Here is an 11557-nt window from a genome sequence, read left to right as displayed (position 1 = left end):
GACTGGAGGGCACGCTGGCTGGGGAGGGTGGGAGCTGTAGTACAGCAGACAACTGGGGAAGGCGCATGGTTGGGGGAGTCTGAGCTGGGTTGGGAACGATGGAAGCTGTAGTCCAAAGGCACCTGGAAGGGCCCAATTTGGGGGAGGCTGAGCTACACCGTTGGTGCCTTGATGGGAAGCTGCTCTGGGGAGCCGTGTCTGGGCGAGGAGCAGGGTAAAGCGCTTTAAAACAACTACAGATGCAGAGGCATGCAAGAGAGCCCTGCTACGTCAGACAAAAAAAGCCCAGCTCCTTCGGCATCCTACTTCCCACAGTGGCCGGCCAGATGGCCCCCAGGAGGTCCACAAGCATGGCCTGAAAGTGGCGGCTCTTTCCCTGGCGTGGCTCCCCAAGCACTCCTGTTGAGAAGTATACGCTGCCCTTGAACATGGAGGTTCCCTTTAGCCCTCACGGCTGGCAGCCTTCCATAGATTTGGCCTCTTTCTCCACAACCTGATCTCATCCCCTTTTAAAGCCTACTAAATCAGTGGCCTTTGCCACACCTCGTGGCAGCGGATTCCATAAATTATTTTTTAAATGTTATTATTACATTTATATCCTGCCATTTTTCCTCTTGGAAGGCCCACGAGGCAGCTTAGGCGGTCCTCCTCTGCAGTTTATCCTCCCAACAACCCTGTGAAGTAGGTTAGGTGGAGAGTCAGCAACTGGCCCCGAGTCAGACTGAGCGGGGACTAGAACCCGGATCTCCCAAGTCCCAGTCCAGTGTTCTGACCATCGCAGCACACTGGCTCTCACACGTTAATGATGTGCTGGGTGGACAAAAGCCATTCCTCACCATGCGCAATGGGATGTGGAATGTATGGAATGCAACCGCAGGAGGGGTCCTGCATGTTTAAGGACTATGCAGAAGAACATTTAATTAGGGGCGGATTTTTCTCAGCCCTTCACTTGGATGGTGTGACTTGATGCAGCTGCAGACACGTTCTTCTGTGACCAACTGTTAAAGGTACCGGAGCTCTGTTGAACTGAGCTTATGCCAGGGGTGCACAAAATAATCCCTAGAATTATTTTGTGGCAGGTTGCAAAGAAACAGAGATTATCTTTAGTAAACAGGGATAGGCACAAAGGACGGATGGATTATATGACTAGCTGATAATAACACAGGTCCAGAAGTGAAGTTAACCAGAGCAAATAAAATGCAGAACAGTTTAGCACATGTGAAGTTCAGTGTTGATTGCCATGTGGGACAGCCAAGTACAAATCTGTTTTTCTTTTTCTTTAAATCCCATAACCTCTCCCTAAAAACACACACACACAAAATAACTGCTACAGACTGGCATTTAAACCAGTACCTCTGCTGTTCCACCTCAGACTGCAGGTTGGGGAATCGCAAGACCAAATGCTCCTCTTCACACGTGCAGAAAGAAAACCAGGGTGTTTTGGAGAAAACAAGGTGAGAAGATGCCCACCCCTCCCTGCCGTGCTAATTTGCTGTCAGCAGGAAAACTGTCTGCATGGAGGAGCATTCAGTCTTGGGTTCCAGCACTGGGCTTCCGCCCCCCCCTCCCGCCCCAGGTAGACTGCATCTGAACATGGCAGTTCTGTACAGCTGTCATGCTTAAGAGGTGCTGACAGATCTTTACTTTTCAACCTCTTTGCCTAATCCCCTTGTCAACAGTGGTGCCGCTAGGTCATTCTAGGTCATTCTAGACTCTGGATTTAATGATCTTATGGGGATGGGTGCGGGGGAGGGCTTTAAAAGTCCGTCTGCAGGACTGCAGTAGCGAAGCACACAGCCAACATTTCTCTTTCCCTGCCTGCTGTCATTCATGTTTTAAAACTGCTTCCATGTTACTGATATGTTAGAACAACAAAACTGTTTGCCAACCCTGATAACAGATATATTCTGAGCATGTGAGTTTTGCACACTTAAATCATTACACTATCATGACCCTAGGAATAAAATGAAATTTGTTCCTGATGCCCACATCACTTGCTGTTCTCTGGGTGGTCATTTGGGGCCCTGGACTTTAGCCCTAAGGTCCAACCGTAACTGCACTGCTGCTTGTAAAGGAATTGTAAAGCCCATGAGATGCATTTCCCTAGAAAAGAACGAAGAAGAGATGAATTTCTACCTGCACCAAAGTGAAACAATCCTATGTGCCCTTACCGGGGAGTTGGCTTCATTGAACGCAATGGGACTTCCAAGTAGGCTTATTCTGCAGTGCATGTACACTGATGGTGCTATATAAATAAATAAATAAATAAATAATCCACCCTAAAGCATCCCTGACAGATGGTTGTCCAGCTGCCTCTTAAATGCCTCTAGTGTGGGAGAGCCCACCACCTCCCTAGGTCACTGGTTCCATTGTTGTACTGCTCTAACAGTCAGGAAGTTTTTGTCATGGTAAATGAGGTTATAACAGTTCGTTTAACAAATGCTAACTTTCAATTTTAATTTCTGCCTATTTATATATAACCATTATTATTATTATTATTATTATTATTATTATTGCTGTTATTTTATCGGTACTTTATTTTTCTGCAATTGCAACCCTCTTTGAAAACAATTTTTGGAGAGCGGGCTATAAATGTGACAACCCCTAACAAATCAAGCGGTGCAAGGCGCTGTACAACACACAACCTAAGCGTTACCCTAAGAGGTAAAACAGCGCCAGGCTTCACACAACCCTCACTTCCGGATTCCTTGGGAACGCTACCACATGCGTGGCAGAAGCATAGCCAAGAATGGGGCTGGTGGGAAAGCCCCTCTACACGCCACCGGCGCGGTCCCCCTCCGTCGGTCTATATTCCATCCCCTCTCCATTGGTTGCCCCTCATTGTCAATCGGGAACTCGAAGCGTCTACAGTTCCATCGTGTCCTCGTTCTCTTGGGGGCAGGCGGTTCTATTGGCCCGCAGCGGCCACGCCCCCTTCCCGCGGATCTACCCTCCGTTTCTTTTCCCTCAGGGAGTAACCATGGGATGCAGAGGGAGGGAGAGAGCGAGAGATGGCGGGCAGAGCGGCTCCCGGAAGTGGGGGTTGCTATGGTGACTGCCCAGCGGCTTCCGGGTGGGAAGGCAAAGCGGCGGATACCGCCCATGGTGCCCGCCGCCGGAGCCGGTTGCCATGGTGCCCAGCAAATGCCGGCCTGCCGCGGGGGCCCGGCCGGGACACTCCGTCTCGGTAAGCGGGGGGAGCCGGCGAGGCCTGCGCCTCCGAAGCGCGGAGGAGGGGGCGCAGAGCGGGGCATGCCGTGCTCCTCCTCCCTCCTCCTCGCCTTCTCCTTTGTTGAGCAGCGGCTCTCTATGGGTGGGACGCGGGGGGCGGGGGGGGGCGGGCTTCTTCTCGTTTTATTCATTATTTATGTATTTATTGCATTTCAGAAACCCCTTAGTGGTGGTTTTTGTGTGTGGTAACATTATATTTTAATCATTCATTTTTTTATTATTATTCATTTTTTTATTCATAAACATTCATTTATTATTATTATTATTTGCATTTCCCCCCTTTAATTCTTTTTAAAATAATAATAATAATTGGGTGTAAGCCTATGGATGCTCAGACAGGAAAAGAAGGACTTTTACTCCTGAGTAAACACGTTCAGGATTGTTGCTTTGACAGGATTGCCTCTCAGGAGAAGCGGATTGGCAGCTCTCAGCAGGGAGGCCTTGAAGGCGCGATCCTATCTATGGCAGGGCGGGGGAATAAATAAACCCCACAGCTCCCAGCATGCCCCAGACAGTGTGGGGCTAGTTGGGGGATGCTGGGAGTTTGGAGGGGAAGTCCTACAACTCCCAGCATTCCCCAACTAGCCCCCCCCCCGCTGTCTGGGGCATGCTGGGAGCTATGGGATCCTCCCCCCAATCTAAACATGCATAGGATTGTGCCCTTAGGTATCTAAACATGCAGAGAGTTCTGTCCTTTATTTATTTATTTATTTGTTGCATTTCAGCAACCCCTTAGTGGTGTGGTTTTTTTGGGGGGTGGTAACTTTATATTTTAATCATGTTCACCTACATTCATTTTTATTATTATTATTTGTATTTTTTCCCTTTAATTCTTTTTTTAAAAAAAAATGGGTGCAAACCTAAGGATGCTCAGACAGGAAAAGAAGGACTTTACTTCTGAGTAAACACGTTCAGGATTGTTGCTTTAACAGGATTGCCTCTCAGGAGAAGCGGTTTGGCAGCTATCAGCAGGGATGCCTTGAAGGCGCGATCGAAATAAGTAAACCCCACAGCTCCCAGTATGCCCCAGACAGTGTGGGGCTAGTTGGGGGATGCTGGGAGTTTGGGGGGTCCTACAACTCCCAGCATGCCCCAACTAGCCCCCCCCCCCCCGCTGTCTGGGGCATGCTGAGAGCTGTGGGACTCCCCCCCCATCTAAACATGCATAGGATTGCCCCCTTTATTTATTTATTTATTTATTTTCAAAGCACTTCCCCGCCTCTGTCTAAACATGTATAGGATTGCACCATTTATTACATAGAACTCCCCCCTTCTGTTTAAACATTTAATCCATTTATTTATTTACAGCATTTATATACTGATCCACATCTAAATAGATTCTGGAGCGGTAAACAATAAAAGATCAAATGATAAAAAGATAAAACGAAAGAGAGGACCAATAAAAACAGAGTACCGATAATTAATTCGTTTGATCTATTTGTATACGTCTTTCATTCATTCCTTCTTTACATTTCTATACCACCCAATTTACAGAGATTAAAAACCATTAAAATACATTTATACATATGATAATAAACACATTTACATACCAGCCTATAAACAGACAGCACATACACATATATTTAAACTATTTTAAACAATCAACAATAATAAACAAAGACCTGATTAAAACCCTGCATTTCCAGGCAGAAAGCTCTGTCAAGGAGGATTAGAAAATGTTAAAATGGTGCCCAACATGAAACGCTAGTCTTTTGCCTCTGTCTGTTTTGGGTATTTTATGCCTGTGAAGGTGTTATGAGTATGCATCTTCTTGTGTGTTTTCAATATGTATATGTTTTGCAACATGCAACCACCTGTGAATGTGCAGTGTGCAAACTGCACCCTTATGTGGTTACAGAGCACTGGCAAAGCACCCAGAGCCGGGCAAAACAGGCAGGCAAAGTAAGTACAAGAAATAATAATAATAATAATAATAATAATAATAATAATATATTTAGTATCCGCCTCTCCGATTGGATCGAGGTGGGGAACAACAGCAAGCATAAAATACATAAAATACTTATTAAAAACATAGCATACACTGTTTAAAAACATCCTAAAAGCATACTAAAAGCATACTAAAATTCCACTGGATAGGCCTGCCCTAAGAGATCAGTCTTGACAGCTTTCTTGAATGCTAGAAGACTGTCAAGCTCACTAGTTTCCACAGTCTGGGAGCAGCAGAAGAGAAAACAGGTGCTCAAAATATGCTTTGCGTGAGCCTCGTGCATATTTTGCCTGCTTTGTATGTGAGTGATGTGCACAGGTGTTTTGCTTCTGTGTCTTCATTGATGTGTGTGTGTTTTGTGAGTGTCTTATGCATGCCCATCCATGCCTGGAGTCTGCTTTTTGGGTGTGTTTTACATGCATGTTACGTGGGTGTTGTGTGCATAATGTGTTCTGTATATGCATGTGTTTTGCAGGTGTGTGTTTCATGTCTGCATGCAAAACACATACACAAAACATGTTTTGTATGTGTCTTCTGTGTGCATATTGTGCATATATGTGCTTTATGCATCATGCGTGTGTGTGATTTAAGGGTGTATAACAGTTTGCAGGGTTAAATCCTTAACAATCCTTGAATTCTCAAACTAGAGATTTAATCGGCACGGTCAACTTAGAAACATTATTTTGTCTGTAGAGTATTTCTTTTTATCTAACGTTCTTCGCCTTTTGTTTCTACATTTTATATTCATGAAAGTTATTAATACTAGTTTCCAATTTGCAGGCAAGCAATTATGGGCTTCAGTTGGTTCTCCAAAGCACCTCGACAGCAGAAAGAACCAAACCTGTGAGACCTGAATTTTTATTATCAAAATGTAGAGAACCAAATGTTCCAATCTATAAAGTGGTGTGATGTACTTGATATTTTGTGATGTCCTGTGGAGTGTGTGTGTGTGTGTGTGTGTAATATTTTGTATGAAATTTTTCCATATTTTATACTTTTTTATTGTTAAGATTATCATTAAGTATTTGCATGACCTTTGTTCTGGGGAATATATTTTGTATCTGCTGAGTACACACACTTATGTGTTGAAATTAATAAAGCTATTCTTATATAACTTGTAGATGTGTTTAATCCTATTTTGTATATCATACACCTTGGTTCAGACTTAATGCATCTGACTTTCCATTATTGCCATATAAGCCAAAGTCATAAACCAAGAATAAACAGTGGCTTATGACTCTGGTTTGTCTGGGGAGTGAGACACCAGGATCCACACATCATGATATACAAACCATCAGCAGAAAGTTTGTAGTTTGTTTAGCCACTGACGTTTTGCAGAAAGAACTAAGTAAGAGCAGTCAAGGAGCATGTCTGAGCCACTGCCTCTTATCCCTTCTCCAGTCGCAATTCTCACTTTCCCCATCCCTCAGTCTTGCACTTCTTTTATTCTCATTATTTTATTTACCCAACAAGGTATTTAGCTGGTATTAAAAATATCCTGCAGCAATGCAAGAATAGAAAGGAGAAATAACAAAGCGGTTGTATCATAAATATCTGCACCTATGTGACCATCTTTGGTGCAATGCTTATAACAGGCTTGCACTGAGGTGTAATCATTAGTGTTGAAATATTTTTCTGTTGCAGCTTGAGTTCAGATTACACAAAGAGCAGCCATATCTTCACAACAGGTTCTTACAACATGATCTGGAAAAGAACTATTCAGGAAAACTAGGTAAAGTTGGAAGATGGACTCCTTCTAAACTTATGCATGCTAACTGTGTAAAGATATGTTTATATTGGTGCCGTAATTTGGGCCAATTAGAATGATCGCTGCAGCCCACCATGGTTTATTTAAGCCACGATGGTGTGCACTGGAGGCCATTTTGAATATTCAACCCCTGGTGGAGGGTTGCCATGGTTTGTTGTGACATCTGATCCCAGGCAGGATCTGTGCTCTGATTTTAGAGGAAGGATGGGATTAAAAGAGTAATAAAAGAAATCAATGCTGATGTCTCTAAATGTTCTTTGCAGAGAAATATCTTAATACTCAAAGTTAAATTCTAGCAAGTATAATCATTTGATGAATGATATTGTTTATTTACAGATATATGTGGTAGACTACAGCACAGTCTTAGGTATGTTTACTCAGAGATAGTGTCACACTGATATCAAGGGGACTTACTCCCAAGTAAATCTTCATAGGATTGCAGCCTTAGGCCATAGCTAGACCTAAGGTTTATCCCTGGATCGTCCAGGGGTCAAACCTGTTCATCTAGGTGACACACAGGGGATCCAGTGCTCAGGCAGGGGTGAACCCTGGATGATCCCAGGATAAACCTTAGGTCTAGCTGTGGCCTTAGTTTAACTGTTGTGATGATGCACAGCACTGTAGTGATGTCAAAATCCTTTTTATTCCTCCCCTGCAGATGGCAGATTAAGCCCTTTAGCACGCAGCAAAAAGTTGTATGTCCCTGTATCAACTAATTTTGCAGATATTCCTAGTCTGGAGATGAAATATGGCGCAGGTTCTCTGACAGCTTTTGGCGAGTGCTCTTTTCCTAACCCTTCAAAATACAGAATTCAACAGGGCTGTCATAGCGCCGGTGGAAATATTCCAGGTAACTGGTGTGAATTAGCTTGGGGGAGAGATAAAGTAGAAGTCCAAACCTTAGCTTTCAGGTAGTGCATCTCATTCCACTGGGCTGGGTTAGGGTGAGGCAGTGGGGCCCCTTCCATTGGACTGGACTGACCTCTCTTTGGGTCTTCCTTTTCCTGAATTGTCTCCTGCAGTGGCTGTTCCACCTGATTATTATATATGAAAGTGGCAGTACCTGAATTTACTTTTTCCAACCACGTTCCTTTTCCCTTTTGTATCATACCTTAATTCATTAGCCTGCACTAAAAAATCTGAGCCATCTTGAAGGTGTTGGCAGAAATATAAATAGATGTAGGGCGCAATCCTCTACATATTTAGACAAAAGAAGTCCTGCAACTTGCAGCATTTCCCATTCAGCCGTGCTGGCTGAGGAATGCTGGAAGTTGTAGGACTTTTTTTGTCTAAATATGCAGAGGATTGAGCCCTAAGTAAGTAAAAGCTGCAGGTCACGGCCCCCTCATTCCCTGGTTCCTGCTAGCAGAGTTTGCTTCCTTCTGTCTTGTAACTATTAGATATTATCAAAATGATAATACTTGGCCTGATTTCAAGCAGCACTTTGAAAAGCCTGAAGCTGGGATGGGCCTTGTAGTCTCCAATGAGATCTCATGTCTGCCCTGTGGCTCTGCCCGTTCTCCCATCATGGGCACTGCATCTTCCTTCTCCCTTCTCTTATGCTGTCCTGTGCCTCTTTATTCTAGCCATTTACCACATTTATATTCTGCCTTCCCTCTAAAGAACTCAAGGTAGCGTATACGCTATGATTTTATCTTTATAATAATCTTGTGATGTAGCTTGGGCTGAAAGATGGTGATCGGACCAAGGTCATCCAGTGAGATTTATGGCTGAGCAGGGATTTGAACCTGGATCTCCCCATTCCCAGGCAGACATTGTATTTGCTATAGCGTGTTGGCTCACTTTATTTCCCCCGCCTTCTGTCTGTTGTGTTTTCTGTGCTGCTGCATTCTGGCAAACAAGCCTTTGATACTTTTCTTTATTTAGATGTATTGGTCTTGGGGCAAATTCCAAAAGCCCTTTCCTCACCCGGCAAGGGGAGCAATCTTTCGACCAGAACCCTGAATTCTCTTTCCTGCGGAGCCATAGATAGTTCAGACCACATCAGCTCACGTGTGAAGTTAGGACATGTATTGATCCTTTGTATCATTTTGCATGTTACTTGCAAGCATGCTCAGGATCAGGAAGTAAGAAGGACATCTCCACAGTAATTCTGGAATTGGAGCCTTATCCCAAGTCACTCACATGCAGTAGGAGAGCTGGTTAGGCATATGCATTGTCTGATAGTAAAATGGTTGTAATTTGTAGAGTGTTCTATGAGAATTGTGTAGTTAAATATTTCACAATCTCTCTCCCCCCCTCCCCCCATTAGATAATATCACTTATGGGAACGCTGCCTTTCCCCTGGTGCACCGTACTGCAGAAGAGAAAACCCAGCACTCGGACAGGTTGACCCTGGAAAGGTGAGGCTAGAATGGGCATGTTATGCTTTTTGTAGGCCTGCATATGTTCATTTGGAACCACTTAACCATGTTTAAAATACATCTCTAAGCAGTTTACAGGAAGAGTAAAACACATTCACTGCATTAAAATGCATTGTCTCATAAGTTGAACTACAATTAACATACAAAATGTAAGTAAATAGTTCAATTGTGTAGCAAAAGCCATTACAGTAAACACATAACAAGAGAAAGATATACATCAGTTTAAAACAATAATAAAACCTATCAATAAAGGATTACTCATCAAGACAGTTCAACTTGTCACAGAATTTCCTCCTTAGAATTGCTGCTCTGAAAGCAAAGTGGGGCCACCTTTTCGGAAACCTGGGGCAATCTACTCCCCCAATTAAAAAATGATCAAATACCCATCAGATCTGCCTGATGGCAGGTCTAAATCACTAAATGAGGCTGTCCTTACGTCTTCATAAATTGGGCAGACAAGCAGATAACGAGGGAGGTCTTCATATATGTTGTCCGAAATACGAAATAGTTGCTAAAACATTTATAAAACAAAGTGAATACTCACAATTCCATAATTAACAACAAACTGGGGGCACTCTCATTCGGCGAGGGGGTAGCGACATGGGTGTTTAATTGGCAACTAAGGCATGTTACGGTTGGTGCCTCCGGAATGCCAAATAAAAGAAATTCTGTACTTTCTGTCTTGTTTCTTTGTGGCCCCGATTTGAATCCAGTTCTGTTGGTACTCACTGCTCGGGTTTGCTGTTAGAGAGAGAGATTCCCCTGTTTTCCCTGCCTCCTGTCCTACTGAAACCTTCTTTAAAACCTTTGTTTTCCAGACAAAAACTGACGGTTTGTCCCATCATTGATGGAGAAGAGCACCTCCGTCTGTTGAGCTTCCAGCATAACTGCATAACTCGGATCCAGAATATTTCGAACTTGCAGCATCTTATTTTCTTAGATTTGTATGATAACCAGATAGAGGAAATCAGTGGCCTTTCTACACTGAGGTCCCTCCGTGTCCTTTTGTTGGGAAATAACAGGTAAATTGGGGAGGGGGGTGGGGCTGACAAGCTTTTAAAAACCTTTTCTGTAGGGTTGAGCTGTTTTCTCAGTCATGTTTAGCCACATACTTCATGTCTTCTGCAAAATGTCAATTTGAAATCACAACTTACTAGGTATCTGTTCAATGTGTGGGTTTGCAAAAAGCATAGTAGTGTTGCCAGTTTGCTCCCCAAACTATTATAAAACTCAATAAATGGCAAGAACCCCTGCAGAAAGCCCAGGCCACAGGCTTTGAAATCTCTGTCACGATTCTTCAGTATCTTTACACGAGCCTTTGCAAGCTACTGGCTCAGCCGCTGAAATGTTACGGGATGTTTATTAATAATCCAACTGTTCAGAAGGTTTTAAAATGTCAGCATCCAAAGCTTGGGGTGGGTGGGGATGTGGGCTGTTGATGAGAAGAAGGAACACCACAGAGAAGGGAACACACAGAGCTAATGAAGTTGTGTGTGTGTGTGTGTGGGGGGGGGCAATTGCTAGACCAGGACCGTTTGACTGAACTATATCCCTAAGCATGCTTGGGCCTCATTCAACGAGTGACTAATTGTGGCATCAATACGGTTGGTTGCTTCCATGATGCATAGAAATTTAAAATTGGCATGTGTATTTCAAGACACCTGGATGACTAGTAAACCCTGCACACTTTTCTGGGTAATTTCTGAAACACTGTCCTTTTCATAGTAGTAACCAGCAGTCTGATAAGGTGGTGGTGGTATGTGAGTCATGGCCCAGAAACTCGATCCTCTTCTGTCACCTCTTGGTCCTTCAGGGACAGCAGGAGTTGGCCATCTCCACTGGGTCCAGCGCCTGAGGAATGAGGAAAGCTCCAACAAATAAAATACTCATTGCCCCCAGAATAGTTGTTTTAAAAGGATATTGTTGCTTTTATGTTCTTGGTGGTTTAAAATTTTGTATGCTTGTTTTTAACGTTCACTGTGTTTAACTTCTGTAAACCGCTCAGAGAGCTTCGGCTATGGGGAGGTATTTAAATGTAATAAAATAAATAAATGAAACCGTTTCCTTGCGTAGGCTGGAGCTAGACGCACACAGCCTGGCGGTAGGGCTACTGCGACCCTTCGTTGGCTTCAGCATCCCTGAACGCTCTCCGTGGTCCTGTTGACCTTTCTAGACTCCTCCCAAGCTTTGCTGCCACCCCTCTGGGCCTCAGCCTGGAGCAGGATT

At 43.9% G+C, this 11557-nt stretch overlaps 2 protein-coding genes across 2 annotated transcripts in view; both read left to right on the top strand.

The window, feature by feature from the left end:
* Positions 1-11557, top strand: part of TARS3 (threonyl-tRNA synthetase 3) — a 556255-nt gene that overhangs the window by 68048 nt on the left and 476650 nt on the right. The gene's annotated exons all lie outside the window — the stretch shown is intronic.
* Positions 3086-11557, top strand: part of LRRC49 (leucine rich repeat containing 49) — a 43787-nt gene continuing 35315 nt past the window's right edge. The window contains exons 1-6 of the mRNA XM_063142372.1: positions 3086-3187; positions 5960-6022; positions 6824-6911; positions 7606-7797; positions 9220-9310; positions 10150-10353. Coding sequence (XP_062998442.1) covers positions 3131-3187; positions 5960-6022; positions 6824-6911; positions 7606-7797; positions 9220-9310; positions 10150-10353 — 695 coding nt within the window. The 5' untranslated portion in view covers positions 3086-3130. The remainder of the gene's footprint in view (positions 3188-5959; positions 6023-6823; positions 6912-7605; positions 7798-9219; positions 9311-10149; positions 10354-11557) is intronic.

This window comes from Elgaria multicarinata, chromosome 16, assembly GCF_023053635.1.
Source record: "Elgaria multicarinata webbii isolate HBS135686 ecotype San Diego chromosome 16, rElgMul1.1.pri, whole genome shotgun sequence".
Classification (NCBI taxonomy): Eukaryota; Metazoa; Chordata; class Lepidosauria; order Squamata; family Anguidae; genus Elgaria; species Elgaria multicarinata.
This window is presented reverse-complemented; position numbering and strand designations above follow the sequence as displayed.